Source organism: Littorina saxatilis, linkage group LG17 (assembly GCF_037325665.1).
Source record: "Littorina saxatilis isolate snail1 linkage group LG17, US_GU_Lsax_2.0, whole genome shotgun sequence".
In the NCBI taxonomy this organism is placed as follows: domain Eukaryota; kingdom Metazoa; phylum Mollusca; class Gastropoda; order Littorinimorpha; family Littorinidae; genus Littorina; species Littorina saxatilis.
This window is the reverse complement of record NC_090261.1, coordinates 51,486,744-51,510,197: the sequence shown is the minus strand read 5'-3', so window position 1 is coordinate 51,510,197 and position 23,454 is coordinate 51,486,744. Positions and strand designations below refer to the sequence as shown.

Below are 23,454 nucleotides of genomic sequence, written 5' to 3'. Positions count from 1 at the left end.
CTGATTAACATGTAGGGGAGTGGCTTTGGAAGTGAAAGTTGTTCCTTATGCGTTTCCAGCATACCTTCCGTGGTCTTTATAACTAGGCCAAATTTCTGGTGCCCGTCGGCGTACTCCTGCTTCCCCTTTTCTTTTGGCGACAATGGTAAGCTGGAATCTGCTTGAAAACTTGACTTCTTTTCTTGCATCAGTAGGTCGGCCTTTGGAAGGACTATCGACGTCTTCTTTTTAGCTTAGACCACAGGCGGAAGGTATCGTTCACTGGACCACCACTATCATAGTAGTCGTACTATGATAGTGGTGGTCCAGTGAACGATACCTTCCGCCTGTGCTTAGACATGCAACAATTTCGCTGGGTGCATTCATGTGGTACTAGTAATGTGGAGTTACATGTACTATTCATTAGCCTAGAAAAATCAATGGGCATGATGCCATTGTAGTAGTTTTAATTTTCAAGAATGTTTCACACATGTTTTTCTTTGCCAGCTTTTGGGCGAAAGGGACTGAATGAGTGAATCACACATGTATGTTTGTTATAAATATGATTGATGATCTATTGTGTATCCAAAAACAAAGAGACTGCCAATTAACGTTCCAAAATTCAGAATAAAAAAACAAGAAAGGTAAGTTGTTGGAACGTTGTTATTGAAAAATTTATGTTACAGTCACAAATATGTTGACCCAACGGTCTTTTATTGTGTATTCCCTATTTGTGCAGGATGCAGATGATGGGGAAGGCTTTGGTGACTTCAGAACCAGAAAAAAGAACATCTTTGATGATGATGTAAGTCTCTGCATTATTAGAACTTGACTTGAAATTAACAATTTAAAATGTTATGGTTAAATTCAGCATCAGTTTGATGTGTTTTATTTATCCCATTGGTTCAGTCTGCCTTTGTTTGTTCAGAAACTAGAAGCTGCGGTTTGAATTGTCATTTCACATACCATTTCCCGTGTTTATCTCTCAGTTTCTCTAGTTTGAATGGACCTTGACTGGTACTTGCTTTTATCCAAAGAAATATTCTATCTCGAGAATTAAAGCCACATCTGTCATGACAGTTCACAGAATATTTCAGATGGTGAGTCTAGTCAGAGAATGTTCCTGGCTATGTGTTGTTGTTGTTGTTGTTGTTGTTGTTGTTGTTGTTGTTGTTGTTGTTGTTGTTGTTGTTGTTGTTGTTGTTGTTGTTGTTTTTCACTCTTGAATTACCTTAATTTAGGTTTCTGTGGAAGCGGCGAAGAAAATTATCACATCAGCCAGATTTGATGACGACGACTTGGATGATGACATGGAAATCCTTGATCTTGGCAGCAGTACCACCAGTGTGAAATTTTCTGCAGGTGACTTTAACATGAGAGCGTTGTTTGCTTTGCACAAAAATCTTCCTTTGCACACATTATTACTGAGCTTTGTAAACCATGCCTAATAAGTGCCTACCTTTTGATGTAAGTACATAGGGTTTTGCAAATGTTGAAGGAACATATTCAGGTTCAGGAACATGCAAGCATGCAACTGCATGCAAAAATAAGTTCACATACAGTGATACACACACAGGCATGAGCATTCCCCCCCCCCCCCCCTCTCTCTCTCTCTCTCTCTCTCTCTCTCTCTCTCTCTCTCTCTCTCTCTCTCTCTCTTCCCCCGCCTCCCCCCTACCCCCACTGTTTTTGTTTGCTCTTGATGACAGATTAAACGATACCTCTTATCCAACTGCACATAATTTTGAGTTACATTTGATCATGTTTTCTTAGATCATAAGCTACAGGACTCCTATTTTTGATCATGGCATAAGCTTGTCTAAAAAAAAAGCATTATCATTTCCTTTACTCTTATCCTGCTGCAGCACTTGCCTTGCTTGAGATTAGTGTGTTTACTTTTTTTTTTTCAAACTTCAGAACAGTAAGGAAGTGTTAAATTATAAAAACCACCATAACTTCATTTACTAATTGTTCTGATCTTAATTAATGTAAGCCTTTCTTTCTGCATGGCTGTATTTTGCATTTCAATGTTTATGCTTCTCATGCTCAGTATGTATGAAAAATAGTATTGAATTAATTTGTAACTGTACAATATTGCTTATTCTTTACATTTATTTTTAACTCTGTATGATGAGTTAAAAACAAAAGAAAATGGGGTCATATCGAGCGGACACTGCATAACATACACATCAGAGTCCATTATTTGCTGTTATCGTTGATTTCCACATGTTTCCTGTTTGTACAAGGTAAGGGGAGCAACTCTTCGACAATGCTTATAAATCCCGACAGTCATTTCCAGAAAACATCTCTACATGATCTATTCTGACTTGTTTCGCTCAAATCATTGTCATTTATTTCACTTTGCTAATGACTCTATTATTTATGACTTCATTCCATTCTGTTTACCCAGAATTCATTACCATTCATGACGCTTTACCCATGATTTTATCATTCCTCACCTCATCCTTGTCCAAGGAACAGCCCCATCAAGCAAGACTATGCCAGATTTATCTTCCCTTGCCACACCAGCCTCTTCCTCAGTTCCCTCCCCTGCCAACCTTCGCATAAATCCCAGTGCAGCCGAACCCAGGCACTCCTTCGGAAGTTTTCAGAAAGCGGCAGGACATGTAAGGTCTCAAAGCCTGACCATTGGTAAGGAACTAGAAATGGGCATTGTTCCAGAATCTGGTTTCCATTTGGATTTTAATTTTTTGAACATATTTTGTATAATGTAAATAAGAGCAAATAATGTAAAATGTGATGAAAGAGGTTGATGTGCAGCACTCGCGCAGTGGGTGTTGGTTTTCTAATTTTCCTTTTTATATTTTCTGATCATTCTGATGTGTTTTGGCATTGTTAGACTATAGTATCAGTATAATATAACTGCAGCGTCCTTACAAAATATATTACTTAATAACTGTACTTGGTTTAAACTGTTTTATTCAACGTTTGTGCATTATTTACAAAAAACGCATATTGAGTAAACAACAACAAGCATAATGCTTATAGTGGTAACTGTACTTACATATTGATCTATACCTTTAGATCAGGAGATTATTTTAATGAAGACTTTTTTATATGCACATGCATTATCAGATTGTACAACTTTGGTCTGTCTTTGTTTATCTCAGTATATTGCATGTAAGTGAATACAGATTTCACCTTTTCTGATGTGTTTCCAGGAATAAATTCAGGTTCAAATGAAGGATGAATGAACCTTATTCTCAAACACAAAAGCATTGCATGCATTCGTTATTAATCCTGTATGACTCATTATCATTTCTTCTTCATTTCTAACTGTTTTGATCTTATATTAAAATTCCACATTGTTCTTTTGTTTAAATTGTGGTTTTTTTTTATATGTTTTTACCTCCAATTTTATAATCATGTTTAAATCACATTGTTTACTGTTGGTGGTGTAGAGTACATGTATTTATAGAAGAAACATACATAGCTTCAATCATTGCAAACATATATAATGTGAAGCACACATATCTATAAGACTGAAAGTTATTTATCGACTTAAATTTAAAGTCTCGTTAAGTCTTAATTTAGAATTTTCAAATTCATGAAATATTAATTATGACAGTACACAATGGTACCTCCGATGAAAGGACACGCTTGGGACCTGACAAAAATATTCCCATGTTGCAAGTGGCCTTCTTAAATATTAAATATTTTGGTCAAAATAATTGACGCAGGTTACCCTTTATTGGCAGGTGTCCTCGGTAGCTCAGTTGGTAGAGCACTGGACTTGTGATCGGAAGGTCGCAGGTTCGAATTCGGGCCGGGACGGACACGGGTCAACTTTATGTGCAGACCCAGAGACGGAAGCCATGTCCCACCCCCGTGTCATCACAATGGCACGTAAAAGACCTTGATCATTCTGCCATAAGTGCAGGTGGTTGAATACACCTAAACACGCAGACACCTGGGTAGCGCGACTCCGTTGCTGCTAGCTTTCCACTGGGAGGAAGCGACCCGAATTTCCCAGCGATGGGACAATAAAGTAATGAAAATGAAAATGAAAACAAGGGTCTTGCATTGCAGGTACCACTGTTATAAACATCATCCTATATGTACTGTCGTTAACTGCTTCAAAAAATGCTGAATACGATGATGATAAGTGTTGTTTCAACGCCCTCTCTTTAAAACCATTAAGGGCATGTTAGGGTGTGACCCCGACTTTAGATGGTGTGTGTTTTGCCCGTACTATACATGGTACTGAGTAATTCTATTAAATAAATTTTACACAGCCCCGCTAAAGTCTGGGGGAGACATGCAGTTTCCCAAGGTCAACATGCTGAGGGGTTCTAACACTGGCTCCAATAGCAGTCTCACCATCGAGGAAGGTATACACTGACTCGCTTTATTATCATTCAATCATCTGTGTGACTTATTTGGTTTGTTGTTGTTTTGTTTTGTTAAAAAAAATACTGTATGGTAGTGAAGCCAGTAATTAGTGATATTGTATGTTAAAAATGACCTTTTCTAATTGTTTTCCTCTCCAGACTTAGAGGTTTAGATGTTAGTTAAAGGGGTCCTGATTTGGCCTAAATGGTCCGCTGGACCCAAAAGGCAACAGCTAACTAACTAACTATGTTAGTTAAAAAATATGTCTTAAAAAGAATATAAAGAAACTGTCCTAAACTGACATCAATATAGTACTCTCTAACAGATCCAAAACTTCCATGACAATTCCAAGACTTAACATGTTGATTGCAGACATATCTTCTTCTTCTTCTTCTGCGTTCGTGGGCTGAAACTCCCACGTACACTCGTGTTTTTTGCACGAGTGGAATTTTAGGTGTATGACCGTTTTTTACCCCGCCATTTGGGCAACCATACGCCGTTTTTGGAGGAAGCATGCTGGGTATTTTCGTGTTTCTATAACCCACCGAACTCTGACATGGATTACAGGATCTTTTTCGTGCGCACTTCGTCTTGTGCTTTGCGTGTACACACGGGGGTGTTCGGACACCGAGGAGAGTCTGCACACAAAGTTGACTCTGAGAAATAAATCTCTCGCCGAACGTGGGGACGAACTCACGCTGACAGCGGCCAACTGGATACAAATCCAGCGCGCTACCGACTGAGCTACATCCCCGCCCCGATTGCAGATATATGACATGCTTGTGGTGTTGGTGATATTCATTTTTTCCTAATGAATGGAATGGTGTTACAGCTGTGGGAACGATGGGCAGAAAGTTTGGTTCCATGGACGTTGACCAGATGCAGCAGGAAATCATACAGCTCAGGAAACAGCTTCTGGTATGCTGTGTTCAGTGTACCGTAACTGAGTCTTTGTTGTGTGATTTCATGGTTGTTGGACTCTCGCTATCTTGATATCGAAGAGACAACACTAATGTATCACTTAAACTAAAGTTTTGTTTTTATTGATAGTCGTGAGTGTTTGTTTGTCCGTCCACTTCACGAGGTTGATGTACAGTAAAACCTGCGAGCAAAGGACGCTCTTGGGGAGCCTTGCCACTGTCCTTTGTAGCAAGGTGTCCTTTCTTATTTATATGAATGCGCCAACAATTTTTTGGAGAAAAAAAAACCCAACAGCCAAATGAATTACATGATTGTTTGTTAGTGGTGCGTGTAGTTTTATTGTATGTATGTGTGCATGTTTATATATAAATGTAAATAGAGTGTCTATGCATGTTTAGTTCTTTCATTTTCGTTCATTACATGTAATAACAAGTCGCGTAAGGCGAAATTACAACATTTAGTCAAGCTGTCGAACTAACAGAATGAAACTGAACTCACTGCATTTTTACAGCAAGAGCGTATACTCGTAGCATCGTCAGTCCACCGCTCGATGCAAAGGCAGTGAAATTGACAAGAAGAGCGGGGTAGTAGTTGCGCTGAGAAGGATAGCACGCTTTTCTTTATCTCTATTCTTTTTAACTTTCTGAGCGTGTTTTTAATCCAAACATATCACATCTATATGTTTTTGGAATCAGGAACCCACAAGGAATAAGATGAAATTGTTTTTAAATCGATTTTGGAAATTTTATTTTAATAATAATTTTTATATTTTTAATTTTCAGAGCTTGTTTTTAATCCGAATATAACATATTTATATGTTTTTGGAATCAGAAAATGATGAAGAATAAGATGAATGTAAATTTGGATCGTTTAAAAAAAAAATAGTTTTTTTTACAATTTTCAAATTTTTAATGACCAAAGTCATTAATTAATTTTTAAGCCACCAAGCTGAAATGCAATACCGAAGTCCGGCCTTCGTCGAAGATTGCTTGGCCAAAATTTCAATCAATTTGATTGAAAAATGAGGGTGTGACAGTGCCGCCTCAACTTTTACAAAAAGCCGGATATGACGTCATCAAAGGTATTTATCGAAAAAAAGAAAAAAACGTCCGGGGATATCATTCCCAGGAACTCGCATGTCAAATTTCATAAAGATCGGTCCAGTAGTTTAGTCTGAATCGCTCTACACACACACACAGACAGACACACACACACACACACGCACATACACCACGACCCTCGTCTCGATTCCCCCTCTATGTTAAAACATTTAGTCAAAACTTGACTAAATGTAAAAATGAAAACCAAAACTTGATGTTCAGAAAAACAATTGTTAATAAAAATTCCAAACTGTGCATTAGTCATACAGAAAGTGACAAAGAGAAAAAGTTCAAGGATAGTCTGCAACATGTATGTACAAAACCACAATCAGTAAGTTTATCACTGGGGTTTGCGGAAAAAGTCAGAGAGAGAGAGAACGAGCCAGCGACAGAGAGAGAGAGAGAGGTGCAATCAGTTTCTTACGACCTGAAGCAATGGGCCATTCACGGGAAGATTCTTTTATCGAGCTGTTGAAAACCACTCGAAGAGTTCTTCGTTCAACTCATCATAGGTTGTTTTTCTTCTCTCAACATATTTTGCCGTCGATCTGGCACCGGATTCCCACTGACTGAGAATTTGTGTTCGATCAGCTTTTATGTTGGAAATTTGAGTTTTTCCGCAATTCAGCAACTTTTCGAACGGACAGCCCCTTGTCCAATTTCTTTATGACATCGACTCTCTCTTCTAAAGTCAAAAATGTTCGTTTTGGCATGATGAGACGAAGACGAAGGATGAGACGGAGATGCATCACAGTACAGAAAGTAGAAACCCGAAATGCAAATGTTTGTGAGTTCACGGCATCGACCAATGAGCGTGCACCATCAAAAAATCAACTTCTTTCAAGTGCTGTCATTGGTTTACAAAATAGGCTTCTCGCGCGTTCACATCGCCAGCGAGATTGTATTTGCAGAACCAAGATGGCCTGACAAGCGTCTGCTAAAAGCTGTCTGCTTCAAGGGTTTGTCCGTTGTTGACAAGTAACGAACCCAATGTCCGCGTCCGCGCCTTTGAGCTGTTCGCTATTTTAAGGTGTTTTTGAGTGTAAAATACATCCGTCCTCACTTGAATTGTTCGTTATGCAAAGGTGTCCGCCGAAATAAGGGTCCGCTAGATGCAGGTTTTACTGTACTAGTGTATGTTATATTTTGTTTTGTCTGTGATGAAATGTTCCTATAACAACCTGTCTTGGTTTTTTGTGTGTAATATGATTGATGTGTGATGTAGTGAAGTAAGGATGTGTCCCGTAAAAAGTCTAATCATATCTTGGTTGTTGTTGCTGTTGTTGCATTGAAGGGGGGGGGGGGCATACTTTAACTTTCTTTTCATTAAATATGTGTTATTTTCACAAAACAGTTGAGGAGATAGAATTTAGGGATGTAATTTAGCGTCGGCAGTTTGCAAACCATCACAAATTGTTTAAAATACAAGTCACTTCAGCATATATAAAGTGGGGGGTAGTGAAGTCAAGGATTGTCTAAACCTTAAAACAAATTGCCACAATTTTCATGGCCACTTGGGCAATTTTGCAGAGGAAAATGAATCCATAGCTACATTCCTGGAATTCCTAGTTGTGAAATACATTACTCATTAAGTACATGTATCAACTGATGGTCTTTTGTTACAGGCGGCAAGGAAGGAGCGATGGACCAAAATGCCTGTGGACCTGACATTGCGACGGATCATGAAAGGAGAGGTGAGATTATATGGACAGCGACACAACGGAAAATACTGGATTTACTCTGGATTTGATGTGTATTAGAGTGCACAGTGGAACACCCCCTTTAAGATCCCGTGACTTACCCCCCTTTTAAAAGCTTGCCTTTTCAGACTTTGTGTTCATAGCCTCTATAAATACGGGCAGGGAAATAGCTCAGTCGGTAGCGACGCTGGCTTCAAAACCAGTTGTCGCTATCGGCGTGGGTTTGATCCTCACGTTCGGCGAGGGATTTATTTCCCCGAGTCAACTTTGTGCAGACTCTCCTCGGTGGCCGAACATCCCCGTGTGCACGCATGCGCACGATAAAGAACCCAAGTTCACAGGGAATTTAGTCTCTGGGCTTGGAAACATGAATACACGCATGCAGGAAAAATTTTAAAAAATATGGGTAGCGCCGTATACTGTATGGCAGCTCGCTTTCCCCAGGGAGAAAGCAGCCCGAATTTCCATGAGGGTAACCTCACAGGACTACATGAAATCTTATCCTTATCCTTAATGTACCTCCATTTTAAGACACTCTCTGTTTTAAGACCTGGTTTTTTGTCCTTGTTGGGAGTTCTTAAAAAAAGGGGGGGGGGGTCCCACTGTATCACTGTATTTGAGTGTATTCATAACAGCAAAAAAGGAAATTTTAATGTTAATAAAGGTTTAATTGTGGGCATTACAAAACCAAAGTACTGTTACTTTAAATCAACAATGAAAAAAAGTGTCATTAATGCATGACACATACTGTGTTACCTTTTTGTATTGGTTTCTTTTTTTATCTTTTTGGTGTGTGTGTATTTTTCTTAGTGGGGTGGGAGTGGGGGATTTGTGAAGAATTTCTCAAAGCAGAAAATGTCAATAAAAAAAAGAAGTAAATAAATGCTTGATCCTACAGACATTTTCTGCTTCTACAGTCATGTAGCACAAGAATGCCGTTTTCAATGATTGTTGTGTGTCGCTTTCAGCCCTACTCCTTGGAGAATTACCGAGCACTTGAAGACAAGTTGTCTCTACTGGATAAGGCTGTGACCTTAATGGACGGCAACGCCATCACTGCTGTGAGTTACACCTCAATGATTTGTTGTTATTGTGACAGAAACTTGTTGGGTTTGGTAGCTCAGTTGGTAGAGCACTGGATTTGTGTTCTTCGAGTCACTGGTTCGAATAGGGCGGGCATGTAGCTCAGTCGGTAGCGCGCTGGATTTGTATCCAGTTGGCCGCTGTCAGCGTGAGTTCGTCCCCACGTTCGGCGAGAGATTTATTTCTCAGAGTCAACTTTGTGTGCAGACTCTCCTCGGTGTCCGAACACCCCCGTGTGTACACGCAAGCACAAGACCAAGTGCGCACGAAAAAGATCCTGTAATCCATGTCAGAGTTCGGTGGGTTATAGAAACACGAAAATACCCAGCATGCTTCCTCCCATTCTGCCGCATGGGCGGGGATATAGCTCAGTTGGTAGCGCGCTGGATTTGTATTCAGTTGGCCGCTGTCAGCGTGAGTTCGATCCCAGGTTCGGCGGAAATTTATTTCAGAGTCAACTTTGTGTGCAGACTCTCTTCGGTGTCCGAACCCTCCCCCCGTGTACACTACATTGGGTGTGCACGTTAAAGATCCCACGATTGACAAAAGGGTCTTTCCTGGCAAAATTGCTTAGGCACAGTTAATAATTGTCTACCTATACCCGTGTGACTTGGAATAATAGGCCGTGAAAGGTAAATATGCGCCGAAATGGCTGCAATCTACTGGCCGTATAAAATTTCATCTCACACGGCATCACTGCAGAGCGCCTAGAACTGTACCCACGGAATATGCGCGATATAAGCGTCATTGATTGATTGATTGATTGATTGAAAGCGGCGTATGGCTGCCTAAATGGCGGGGTAAAAACGGTCATACACGTAAAAGCCGTGGGAGTTTCAGCCCATGAACGAACAAACAAACTGGTTCGAATGCATGCCAGTGTTACAGATCAACTTTATGTCCTCGATCATTCTGCCAGACACACAGGCAAAAAGCAATCTAATCCAGAAATTCGAACCTTTAAGTATGAAATGAAATGAAAAGAATTGCAGGGTACACCAACTTCAAGGTTTTAAGTAGCAACTATTGTTTTGTTTTGTTTTTTATTCGAAAGACCCCGAGCATTTGTGAGTGGTTGTTTCTGTTTTTGTTCTCTTTTCTTTGTGGGTTTTATGTTTGTTTGCCTGCTTATTTGCTGTTGTTTTTTTTTTACCTTTGTCAAAATATTCTGTCCTAATAAAGCTAGCCGGAAAACAAATAAATTGTTGAACAATCATTTAGAATACAAATGGGCTTTGAATTGCATGTAAAAAGGCCCATTTCAGGCAATGTTTCATGTTGATAAAAAACAAAAACATGATGTGTTTCTCTTCAACCCACTAGGCTGTGCTTCATCTAAAAAAGACGGTGAAACGTGCCACCTTCCAGCAAGAGTTGATGCTGCGACCAGTGGCTGCTAATCACTATCTGGCCTACTTGAGAGGTCATTTTGAACATGCTGAACTGATTGACACATTATCGTGAGTTTTTGCTGAAAGTTCTTGTTTTTGGTTTTGTAAACCAGATTACTAGTTTTGATTTAGTGTTTTGTTTTTAAATGTGGTTATTTTGGATGGAAAGATAGTCTTCCGAGTAGCCTCTTTTGAATGTAAGTGAATGAGTACTTATTTATTTTACCCTTTCATACAAGAACATTGGAGTTTGACGGTTCAAGCTGATTATTGGTGGGTATGGTAGGCCAGGTGTCCGTACATCAAATGTAAAGCTAAGGTATAAATAGTTTGAATATGGACTAATTTCAAAATGTACGTTTAAGTTAGTTTTGCCTTGTTCAGTCTACACAGAACTATAGAAGAAAACAAAAAAACAATAGTGGTATAAACCAGGCAGTGTGAATTGAATGTTTTTAAAATGTTATTGTTGCAGGATGCTGGGAAGAAGTGAGGAGGCAGCGGTGAGTATAACCATTTTAACTTTTTTCTGCGCTGCGGCTTGCATGAATTAAAATATGGCATTATTTATTTGTCAAAAGAAGATAGTAGCCTTGAGATTTGGAGTCCAAGCCTGATTGTTGAACCATGTACAGTGGAGTCCGGGTACAACGAATCTCAAGGGAGGTACATTTTAGTTCGTTATATCAGTAATTCGCTGTAGAGTTTTCAACCCTAAATGGCCTTAAGACAAGTTTTCCCACTCACCTTCAAATGATCGTCCCATCGATCTTTCCTTGGAGAGTACAATCTTTGCATGTTTTCAACAGCTTCATAATATAATCCATAGAGGCATAGTTCAAATGTTCACTTTACTGTCACAATTTTAGAAGTAAAATTTAAAAAGTCGTGTAAAAGCATACATGTACATGTACATTCTGATCAATCTCCGATTTCATGGTGTCCACCAGTTCTGGTGCATGTACTACCCTGGCCAAGTTTCCTCTCAAGACATCAAAGAGACCGCCCCATAGGTTAAACTCCCCATAGGTTAAACTCGGTCACTGACCCGGGTGCAGGAAGTGTTTCCTCTCTCATATGAAAGGGGAACCACCTCTCATAGCTAAAACTGGGTCAATGACCCCTGGGAAGAAGGTCAGTGTCTATAAACAAGGCCACCCAGCTATCACAATGAACTTGTAGCCTTGTGACTTTTTAGAGCACAGTCATAGCTTAGCAGCTGATTGGAATAGTGAAAACACAGCGGCGGTGGCTGTTCCGTGCACCTCCCGCTGTTTGTTCAGAGTTCGCTCATCACGCGATGTGCACTTGTGTTTGTGTATTTTTGTGTATTTTTGTCTTTGGAGACAATTATTGACATCAGTTCGTTGTAGCCTTGTGACTTTTAGAGACAAAACGGCTCTGGGGCGATGAAAACGTGTTTGTTATAAGAGGGGTTCGTTATGCAAATGAGTTCAAAAGGTTCGTTGTAGGCGGAAAGTAACAAGTAAGAAATAGAAGGCTGTCTGCCGGGAAATCAATGGCAGTTCGTTAAAAGCGGGATTTCGTTATACCCAGGTTCGTTATAGCTGGACTCCATGTATGTTCAATACTTTTCTCTGCTATAAATATGTCATTTTATTCATTAACTAAAAATATGTTTTAAGATTTGTTGATCAGTCTTATCTCTGTGTTTTCAGATTGTCAAGTACAGACTGGCTTGCAGCACTGGGGACATCAATACAAAAGTGTCCTCGCTCAAAGCTTGTTTGAGGTTAGTGCCAAGTCCAATCTTTGTACCTTGTGTCAGTAAAGTGTTAAAAGCAAGATAATCTTCCCTACATAATACCACTCAAGCAGAAGCAGTTGCTTGAACAAAAAAGTGAAGGCAAGGCACTAAATGCCTGGAGTGGTCTCTTCATGCCAAAATGTTTTTGATTGTCTTCTTCTTGTAAGTAATTTAACAACGAAAGTCATTTGTGGAGAGTTCATTTTGAATGGAACTGTGCACTGCTGAAAGAAAAGAACAATGTCAATGTTGAGAGTTGTTACTGAAAGGTCAGTTCAGTTCGCTGACAGATTTTTCACTGGAATCAGCTTTATAGGGAAGGCAAAATGAAACAAAAGAAAACAGGAAGATGTATGTATGGGATTACTTAGGAGAGGGGGGAGGGGTAGAGTGGGGGCAGGAGGGAGGGGGGGATAAGGAGTGGGGGGTGAAAAAAAGCAGTGCCAATGGTAATATGGAACAGGACTCTTGTACAATTGATAGGTATAGATATTTAATTTTTTGTTGTTGAATGTCTGCAGAGCCCATTTTGAGGCAGAGCCTTCGCTGGCGGGGGATGCCTCCTTGATCAGAGAACACATAGACCTTCTGGAGAGACAGCGTCCTATTGAGGTCAGATGCGATCTTTTTTTAACCCAGAGATAACAACGAAACAAGCAAAAATACATATTTGATAGATAAGAACAGTTGACCAATTGTAAATAAACTGGTGGCCACTGTGGCCTATCTACAGCCTATAGAATTACCAGGTAACACCTATCCGTCCGTGGCGCCTATGCATGTTCAACCACAGACAGAATGGGGACTTTGTGAACTTACAGGGTTTTTAATCCCCATCAGTTGTAGCGTCTCGCGTTTTGTTAATCTTTAATCAATCTTGTTAGGGCCGTTGGGCAGTGTTGATTGATACCAGATCAATGCATGTACTTCAATAGTGTAGAATTGAGATGTCATTCCCACTGCCAAACAGCCCTTAATTTATTGTCTACTCAAGCCTTTAACAATCTGATTACAGGACTCTGATGCTCGCCTAGAAGCAGAAGGCAGAACGAAAGTTTTCTTGGATTTTCCACGACGGTTTGCCCTTGTAAATATGCCAGTGACAACGACGCTCTTCTACTGTTGTCTTTATCACTACCATTTACAGGAGGTAATCAGTGGAGTTTTACTCTTCAGGTGATGTTTGCTTGCTACCCTTTGATAAACTCTTGATCTGGAGAAAAGCTTTTTTGACACTGTTTGCTTCATTTAATTTTATCTCTCCTTTGTATGCTTTTTGTCTTTCAGTTATCTTTTTCACTTAGTATGCAAAAAAAATTTCTTTTTTTTTTACTTGGCGTCTTTGATTTCAATTTTGATGGGATTTATATGTCAAATAATTACAAGGGTTCGCATTCTTGTATATATAATAATGGAAGGGCGCTGGTTCTGTACGACGCTTAGTTTTTGAGATAGGTGTGACTGACGAAGAACAGGACGTCACATTCCAAATAAGCACGACTATGTTGCAGGTGGAAGACGTTGACATTGCATTTCTTCGGGAGGTTTCCGCCAAAATAGATATTACACGATTTGCGCGAAACAGTTGAGAAGCAGACGATCTCTGAGATCTCTGTTCGTCTCGTGATAACGTTATTTTGTATGATAACGATTCACTTGCAAACTAAAGTATACAATTTGGTGTGTCAGTGGTAAATGTAAATAGAAATGTGTAATACAGACAAAGCAAACAAATAAACGTGTTTTTCTCGTGAAAATGTTGCGTTGTGCGGGTGTTTGGGTGGCCACGTGATGTACACAAAGCAAAGTGCGAGACGGACTCTGCTCTGTGCTGTAACACTGGCAAGTTCAAAACACGAGAAAAACGATTTCGTTGTGCGGGCAGCCATGTGGGGATGTATGTATTTTTCAAATGGTTGTAAAATAAGTCTTGTATTTATCACCGTACTCAGGCCCTGCTCTTGTTTTCGTCACACCTGAAACCGTTATTTCTTGTGAGCGACGCAGCATTATCAGCAGGATTGGCACCTAAAGAAGACAACAGTCATTTATGGTTTACAGTGGAACCCCCCTTTTTAAGACCTTGGTGTCAGAGATTTTCTGTTCATAACCTCAGCAAAATTGAGCCCATCTTAAGACTCCTTTGCTTCTAAGACCCGGATTTTCACAGGTTTTGTTGTCTTAAAAGGGGGTACTGCTGCATCCGTAACGAGGCTTGCAGGTCTGTTTTCATTCACACAGTGTGCATTACATTGAGTTAAGAATGCTTAAAGATGTGCTTTGTTTGTGTGTTTCAGAACAGCTTTGCTAGTCCTGTATCCATAAAGAAAAGACATGAGGTGAGTGGTTACATACCGACACGGTGGCCTAGTGGTAAGGCGTCCGCCCCGTGATCGGGAGGTCGTGGGTTCGAACCCCGGCCGGGTCATACCTAAGACTTTAAAATTGGCAATCTAGTGGCTGCTCCGCCTGGCGTCTGGCATTATGGGGTTAGTGCTAGGACTGGTTGGTCCGGTGTCAGAATAATGTGACTGGGTGAGACATGAAGCCTGTGCTGCGACTTCTGTCTTGTGTGTGGCGCACGTTATATGTCAAAGCAGCACCGCCCTGATATGGCCCTTCGTGGTCGGCTGGGCGTTAAGCAAACAAACAAAGAAACAAAGTGGTTGCATGATTGCATCAAATGTTATTAGACAAATAAACAAAATGAAACGGGATGCGCATAGAAATGTCGGAAAACAAAAATGGTGTGAACAAAAATGTATCACCAAATAGTTTGCAAAGAATTGAATCTCTGTTATTGTATGTAAGAATGTAATCATTGAGTCCTTAATTGCGTTTTCTATTGTGTATATTAGTACATTTTAAGCATACTCTTAAAACATGACTTTTTTTCCCACCCAGTTACCAGAGCGACAGTTTGTGTGGACGGCAGTGAGCGCACGAGCAAAAGCAAAGGGCTGGACGGATATAGAACAGCTTTTGACAGCAAAGGTACTGTAAGATTAAAGAAAAGTACATGTGTACTCTCGTTGCTCTTGTCTGTAAGTCTTTTCTCCACACAAAAAAGCAACACACTGCAAACATTTTATAATGAGGTGGTATCAGCTTTCTTTATGTTGCTATGTATATGTAATGACGCCATTTGGGGTGGAGCTAGGGTTAAGGAAAGGGGGTAGGGAGGGGGGGGGGGGGGGGGGGGGGGGAATGGTAAACTGTGACTTGATTTCATCTGTATTAATTCCAGTGATTTGCAAACAAGTTGGCAGATTAACATGGTTTATTAAACTGGGTAAAAGAAGTACTCTGTGATTTCCAAGTGAAGCAAGATTATCTCGCATGAAAATAACAATATAAGGCCATTCTGTTTCTGCATGATTATTCTCTCTTCTGGTTTTTTTCCAGGGCTGGTTTGGAGGGAAGAAGCTGAAGGCAGCCATAGGGTTCGGCAAAGTGGTCGACATACTTCACAGGTTCCAGGCACCGCATGATGTAAGTAATGATCATCAATGGAGCCTGCATTTTAAAAAAAATTTGTATTTTTTTTATTGCTTATGTAGCACTTCATTTTATCATCTACAAGATCATCTATAATTTTGTTTGTTTGAATATCTATTAATTGTGTTTTTACAGAGTGTTCATTTTTGTTAAGTATACTTAAAGAATTAAGATTCAGATGCACCACTCCAAAAATTGGAGTGCATGAATAAAGTATGTTGACTCATACAGGGATGTCATTTGGTAGGTGGCGAAACTTCTCGGAAATTGTAAATAACTTTGACATTATTTCCGCAGAATTGGCAGACTTCTTCACTTTGTGGAACAGGTGACAACAGGTACTTACTGCAACTTCTGAAAATTGCCAAAACTTTAAAACCCAAAATAAAATAAATCCTAGTTGCATTACTTCTTATGGGTTTTTTTGTGACAGATTTTGGCCAAGTACTTAGAGCTGGTGGAAGACCTCGACACACGGTTAACTTTGGCCAAAAAGACAGACTGCAAGAAAGCGATGATTGAGGTGAGCTTACACTGATTCACTGAGCACTTACTCATGCCTATCATACACAATACTACAAACAAACACACACACACACTATAACACTAACACACACACACTATAACACTAACACACACACACTATAACACTAAAACACACACACACCCACTAACATACACACTCATACACACACACACACTTTAACACTAACACACACTAAAACACACACACTAACACACACACTCACACTAACATACACACTCATACACACTCATACACACACACACACACACACACAAACCCACACAAACCCACTAACTCACACATCAACAGCAATTTACCAGCAACCTACCCTACCACCTTTGCTCACTTCACTGCAACAATGCCTTCCATCTACTACTAGTCAACATCTAATCACACATATGTTATGCTTGCAGACGCTGGTGAAGCAGAAAGACAGGGCAGGAGTGGAAGAGTTTGCACGGAAATATAGCGCTACTATCGAGGCGGAGTACGCAAGACGAGTACTCAGGGATGAGGTCAGTAGAATTGTCGTTGTTCAGAGCAAAAGGCTGCCTTCTATGCAACTATCAATGTATGAATTTGTGCTATGTTGTTTGTTAGGAGCAAGGAAGTTTCCCTCTGTGGTATAGTTCTGGCAGTAGTAATAGGAATGGGATACAGCATAGACCTTGCGGCCTTTCATAAGATCTCCTCGTCTGATATGTGTGTTTCACATACTAACTTGACATTTTACTCATCAAAATCAACAAGATTTTCTACGAATTTTGTGTTCATGCATGTCCAGAAGATTTTCACACAACAATTCATGAGTGTGTGTGTGTTTTAAGGGCAATATTTTTAAGATGTGTTGTTCATCCGGTAGCAGAAATTTGGGGAAACGCTTGCAATTTACTATCAGGATACAGGAGCATCTTGAAAGGAGGGTTCCATAGCATATTGCACAGTTCAGGACAGAAGATATTATGTTGTTGTTTCAGGCAATTCGATGGAAGTGAAACAGACATGGAGGACTCTGTGATGTGCACTTAGCAGCCAGAGACAGGCTGCTGACATAATGGCAAACATATCAACACTTACAGCATAGGAACGAAAGAAAAACTTACAGGAGCGCATCCAGTGTGTGTGTATGGGGGGGGAGGGGGGGGGGAACTTGCCTGGTTGAGAGGGTACATACTTATATATGTATTGGTGTGTGTGTGTGTTTCTGTGTACGTGCCACGATGTGAGAGAACATGCATATGTTAGGGTATGTGCACATTCTGTATGCATTGTCTGCATGTGTGTGTGTGTGTGTGTGTGTTCGTGGGTATGTTATTTGCTGGAGTGCATTTCGTTGCATATCTGTTACTGTTACTAATACTAGTTAATGATTGTTAGGAAATGTATAAAACGGCTTACAAGTTTTTACCAATGATGCTGTGCAGATCTGTTTTTATTATGCTTTGCTTGTTCCGTGTATCTGATGTGTGCCTGCACATGCTTGTCAGCTGACTTAGTGGGTTCATTGTGACATTTAAAAAGGGAGAGAAGTTGGGAGTGATCACGGAGGTCAAGGCAAATGTGAACTGTGCATCATGAAATCATGTGCTGAAAATCATTCCATAATAACATGTGTATAACAGTGCTGTTTTGGTTCAAATATCTTCCTGCATCTGTTCTCTTAATATTCACACAGAACTGCGTTAGTTTATGTTCCCTCTCTTTTAAGAGTATGTTGCCAGGAATGCTTGAAAATTCAGCACCCAAATCTTGATGTGTATAGATGCTGTTTAAACCTCTCCCTCCTGTCAAGAATCAAATGGCACGAATTAATGTAACCTCAACTTTGCCAAATATTTTTCACCTTTGATATGAAATATTGAAAAATTACACATTGTGAACCTGGACCAATGAAGGGGTTCATTTCTTCAGTATATAAGTGTGTGTGTGTGTGTGTGTGTGTGTAAATAAATGTGTGTATGTAACACATGTTTGTACTTCATTCTTGAATACAAAACTGTAAAGACAACAAAACAGAATGTCACATAGTTTACTGTTTTCTCCAAACTTTGAGTACATGATTCTCGTAACAGGGGGTAGAAAAAATCCTGGAGAATGTGGAATGGTTATAACTATGTACTGATAAAAACAATGTATTACTGTAATCAGAAAAAACAAAGAAGATTAAAGGTATCAAATGTTTTTTTGCAAACAAAGTGCATGGCCCTTGGTCATCAGGCTCCTGCCATGTACCTTCCAACACAATTAAATTCTCACCCTATAAAAAAAATCATTTTATTGCAACATGGATGTGTTCAACACTTCATATACATATCATGTAATTACAATAACAACCACTATCCATGAGCTATCCAAGCAAATGATAAAATTTTGATCTGGAAAGGTTAAAAATATTTCAAAATTCCATTTTCATTAAAAATTCCATATCACAAATAACAATATAAAAAAAATTAGAACTGGCTGGTAGAGGCCCTGTGCGACACTAATTCCACTGAGCATAGGGAGAAATCCAACTTTTCCAGTTGCAGCATTATGCAGTTTTACCATGAGCATAACATGTTTCTTTCTGATTGAGATTTCAGCCATTGTCCTACCATCGTCATTTATTCAATCTTGGCCTGCATATTGTCTGAATCCCTGTCTGAGCGATCGAGAAGAAGATATTGTCTGAAATACTAATAAGGTAGTCACTTTAATAAACACAAAACATCTTCATCTATGTCTTCTGAGTCGGCACTACTTATAAGGCATTAATTCACAACAAAAATAGAAAGCAATTCACCATTTCTGTAACTACTCTGCTCTGGCTAAATCAACATTCTTCATAAATAACAACTAAAAACATACTATCAAAATGTAAGCACTTTGTAAATTGAGCACCCATGCAACAGCCCAGTGGCTTTTTCACAACCTCTGATGACAGTTCTGAGAGTACTGTGAACACTTCCAGTTTTCCACACAGTGACACTCAGATAAGAAATTGTCATTGAATGTATTAGTACTTGTCCTCTCCCACTATCAACTGCTTACATATCTGCATAATGCCAGGTCTATTGTTGCTCCCATAAAATGTTTATCAGCTGCTGTCTTTATGCTGCCTCAGGTCGGTATCTCTGGAGTGTGTTATAGAAAGGAGTCTTCCACGGGACTAGTTCAGATTGTCAATTTTAAACTGAAAAGAGAGAATGGGTCTTGTTACACCAGAATCAAATGCTGACAAATACAATCTCACAGGCATACTATATCATTATATGATAAGATGGCACCATTCCATAATACAATTTATACATTAAAATGCCTTTGTTAAACTGAAAATACTTTTCCAGTGGAGGAACATTCAGAATTCTGTTAAACTTATTAATTTTTAATTAAAAAAACTTATTTGTTAATATTGTTATCTAAATAAGCCATTTTCACTGACAATGAGCTGTATGAAACCTTAAGCTACAGAAATTCAAAGCAGTTTTCAAATAGGAGTCTTATAGGAACATTTTGTACAAGTTTTGCAGAGCAACCACAGAGAGTGTCTAATTTCTTTATGTGAATATCACTCCAACTGCCATCCCAGAGCATTCAACCATAATTTATGTGGCATTGTATGAGCATGGTGAAACATTTCTAAAGTTGTCATGCCTGGGAAAGAAAGGCAAATGTTCTTTAATGTATTAATTACTTACCTCCTTGATTTTGTCAGCTGGCTCAAAGCCCAGAACTTTTCCAAAGAAGTAGAACTCCCCATCAAGGGCAGACTGGATGTTCTCTGCTTTGCGGAAACCATGTTGTTCTCCTGCACATCATGACAAGAACAGGGTATCTAATACCACATGGTAAAAGTTGATGTCAACACAAAAGCCACCGACAACTACTGTAGAACGCTGGAGGATGTTTGAAAGTCTGTGGTTTATCGCTTCTTGGGACATACTGTCTAATACTCGCTTTGCAATCACAGCTAGTGAAACCCTCCTTTCAAGACCTGAAGAAATGTGAGAAACTTGGGTCTTATAAAGGATTTGTTTGTTTGTTTTGCTTTACGCCCAGCCGACCACGAAGGGCCATATCAGGGCGGTGCTGCTTTGACATATAACGTGCGCCACAGAAGTCGCAGCACAGGCTTCATGTCTCACCCAGTCACATTATTCTGACACCGGACCAACCAGTCCTAGCACTAACCCCATAATGCCAGACGCCAGGCGGAGCAGCCACTAGATTGCCAATTTTAAAGTCGTAGGTATGACCCGGCCGGGGTTCGAACCCACGACCTCCCGATCACGGGGCAGACGCCTTACCACTAGGCCAACCGTGCCGGTGTCTTATAAAGGAGGGAGTCATAAAACAGAGGTAAATTTACAGAGGTAATGAACTGAAAATCTGAGAAAACTGTCTTAAACGGGAGGGAGCCTTATACCCCCATTCCACACAACCGTTCTAGGTCCCGTTCCTGTACCGACCAAGGAACGGTGCGGGCACGGGAGGGAACCGCAATGGAACGTAAATGATCGTTAACGGAACTGCTTTGAACGGTAGGGACGGTTGAGTTTGGGCTGCATGTTCAAAATTTTAGCCGTTCCCCTCCCGATCAGAATGAACGGTAATGGAACCTTAACCCATCGGTAATGGAACGCTTGGATCGTTAAAGGAACTTACAACAACGGTAACACAACGATAGCGCTCTCACACACTGAGTTGTCATACCCACATTCCACACATGCGTTCTAGCTTCCGTTCCCAGCCGTCCTGGGGACGGCTGCCACTATGGTCAGAGGCTGCTCAAAGATGCCAAAAACGGCCGTTTACGCAGCGTTCCATTGTGGCAGCCGTCCTTGGTCAGTGGGGGAACGGGACCTAGAACGGTTGTGTGGAATGGGGGTATTAAATTGGGGGGTCATAAAAGGGGGTTCCACTGTACTGTCAGTGGGCTCTGGAGACCATGTATTTGCATCATCTGCTGCACCATGCTCAGTGTTCGTCACATTCGTCACACTGCAAATCAATGCCCATGGACCAAATGTCCCCTGTCCAGGTCTTTTCTGTTGGACATCGTCACTCAGTGCATGGTCCACACCTGAACTGGAAAATAAGCTTATCAGACCCATGAAAGGGAGAACGGTCTGGAAGTGGAAGGTTCCACTGTAATGATTTCAACACCCAACCTACCTTCAAACATGACCAGCATGGTAGGAATCTTCTTGTCAACCACTGCCTTGTGCATCTGCCTTGCTTGGTTTGGTGGTACAACCTGCACATAAATAAGGTACTTTAACTTCTAATTCCGCACTGTACTCTTCAAATCTGTCAACTTCTAAAATAGTTCCAAAGCAGAGTTTCTTCTTCTTCAGCGTTCCAGAAATTCTGGTGACGTGTGAGCTCGTTTGCCCATTTGGGTTCCCCACACTATACTCGGAGCATAGTCAGCTTCACTCCGCTTTCGTTGGGTAGGCATGCTGGTTTTTTTCGTGTTTCCATAACCCACCGAACTCCGACATGGATTACAGGATCTTTTCCGTGCGCACATGGTCTTGTGCTTGCGTGTACACACGAAGGGGGTTAAGTCACTAGCAGGTCTGCACATAAGTTGACCTGGGAGATCAGAAAAATCTCCACTCTTAACCCACCAGGCGGCAGCGACCGGGATTCGAACTCACGACCTCCCGATTAGGAGGCCAACGTCTTACCACTGCGCCACTTCGCCCGTCAAAGCAGAGTTTAACATACATGAGTCAGAGCTGGCATTTCTGGAGTTCTTTCTGGAAATACAGTTAAACCAGCCATGGCGACCACCTCTTGATAACGACCACCTGCATGCCCATTATGACCACCCCAAAGAAACTCCAAAAAGGTTCTTTCTTGTATAATTCACCTTACCATTACGACCACCCGCATGCCCATTATGACCACCCCAAAGAAACTCCAACAAGGTTCTTTCTTGTATAATTCACCTTACTATAACGACCACCTGTCTATAAGGGTCCCTTTTAGTTGGTCCCCAGGGTGGTCTTTATGGACAAGCTCAACTGCATCTCCATCAGAAGTTTCATGCACTGTCTGGCCTGGGAATGATACACCTTTTGTCGTAAATACGACGAAGTCCTTTTCTAATTGTGTAAGAAAAAAGCCTCCGTGTGCCCTTAAAAATGCTTAAAACGCAAAATTTTCCCGTCAGTACGCCTAAACCACTTTTACTCATTCCCAGGCCGGACTGTGGAAGAGTTGTATTCCTTGAAGGCAAGGCAACTATAAGCTGAGCTATATATATATAACTCGGTGGCACAGATCAGTGGATGCATGCATGCCATTAGCGTCACAATTAGCGCAATATTCAACAAAACACCATGGTCGCTTGCCTCAACATATTAACCAATATATCTCACAGACCTGGGAGCGCCTCTTTTGTACTTTCTTAAACAAACTTGGCGCATTTTATGAAAAATGAGTGTACTCCACACATTTAAACATCGATGATTCAAACATGCTTCGTACGTGTCCGTGGTACCGTTAATTAAGTTTACCAATACATTTAAAACAAATGATTCTTTCAATGTTTAATGACAAAAGCTGTCATCATTGATCAAATGCTGAGTTAAACAGTTATTTTAATCATTATAATAAACAATGCCCAAGTAAATAGACAGGAATGACAGGGATGCGCTTGCGAAGGAAACTAGTCTAGGAATTTTTCTCGTCGTATTATTTTTCAACCGACATACTGATCGTATTTTTAGACAAACAGGCGTACAGAATACGGCGAAATTGTATGGGTTCCCAGGTCTGCTCTCACCTTATCCTCGTCTCCCTGGAAGATAGCAATGGGGCAGTTGAGCTGGTCAGTGTGGTACACAGGTGAGCGCTCTCTCAACAACGCCTCGCTGTTAGGGTCACTCAGGGGTAGCAGAAGTCCGTCCAGGTACCGGCTCTCAAACTTGTGGGTGTCAGATGCCAGGGCTTTCAGGTCTCCAATGCCGTAATGGCTGGCACCTGTTTTCAATCAGAAACTTGTGCTTATTTTGTGTATTGTTTCTCGTAGTTTGATATTGTGTAGCTCGGAGAGCACAGACATATTCTGTGGTTCGTGCTATATAAGTGTTCATTATCATTATTACCTTTATTTTTTAGCATATCACCACATACATGTCCCAAA

At 40.5% G+C, this 23,454-nt stretch overlaps 2 protein-coding genes across 4 annotated transcripts in view; one reads left to right on the top strand and one right to left on the bottom strand.

Annotated features, from left to right (window-relative positions):
* The first annotated feature begins 4 nt into the window (after positions 1 to 4).
* Positions 5 to 18,205, top strand: LOC138953888 (spermatogenesis-defective protein 39 homolog). 3 transcript variants are annotated; one of them, XM_070325865.1, is made up of 19 exons: positions 5 to 145; positions 719 to 784; positions 1,221 to 1,341; positions 2,461 to 2,631; positions 4,236 to 4,331; positions 5,165 to 5,250; positions 7,979 to 8,047; positions 9,022 to 9,114; positions 10,460 to 10,596; positions 11,003 to 11,030; positions 12,207 to 12,280; positions 12,817 to 12,907; positions 13,311 to 13,445; positions 14,593 to 14,634; positions 15,200 to 15,289; positions 15,701 to 15,787; positions 16,227 to 16,316; positions 16,733 to 16,834; positions 17,297 to 18,205. In XM_070325865.1, exons 1-19 carry the CDS (start codon positions 143 to 145, stop codon positions 17,312 to 17,314), a joined length of 1,599 nt encoding a protein of 532 aa, XP_070181966.1. In that variant the 5' UTR covers positions 5 to 142; the 3' UTR covers positions 17,315 to 18,205. The 3 variants fall into 3 exon arrangements, with proteins under 3 accessions (XP_070181966.1, XP_070181965.1, XP_070181967.1); XM_070325864.1 differs by having other exon boundaries at positions 2,455 to 2,631; XM_070325866.1 differs by lacking the exon at positions 2,461 to 2,631.
* A 129-nt stretch (positions 18,206 to 18,334) lies between these two features.
* LOC138953886 (dipeptidyl-peptidase 5-like) overlaps positions 18,335 to 23,454 on the bottom strand; it is a 40,675-nt gene continuing 35,555 nt past the window's right edge. Inside the window, exons 9-12 of the mRNA XM_070325850.1 lie at positions 23,095 to 23,291; positions 21,474 to 21,555; positions 19,997 to 20,106; positions 18,335 to 19,491 (exon numbers count right to left, since the gene is read on the bottom strand). Coding sequence (XP_070181951.1) covers positions 19,468 to 19,491; positions 19,997 to 20,106; positions 21,474 to 21,555; positions 23,095 to 23,291 — 413 coding nt within the window. The 3' untranslated portion in view covers positions 18,335 to 19,467. The remainder of the gene's footprint in view (positions 19,492 to 19,996; positions 20,107 to 21,473; positions 21,556 to 23,094; positions 23,292 to 23,454) is intronic.

Coding starts and splice junctions, on each gene's coding strand:
- LOC138953888 (XM_070325864.1), top strand. Junction 785..1,220: donor AGAACATCTTTGATGATGAT/GTAAGTCTCTGC, acceptor ACCTTAATTTAG/GTTTCTGTGGAAGCGGCGAA. Junction 16,317..16,732: donor GCAAGAAAGCGATGATTGAG/GTGAGCTTACAC, acceptor TTATGCTTGCAG/ACGCTGGTGAAGCAGAAAGA.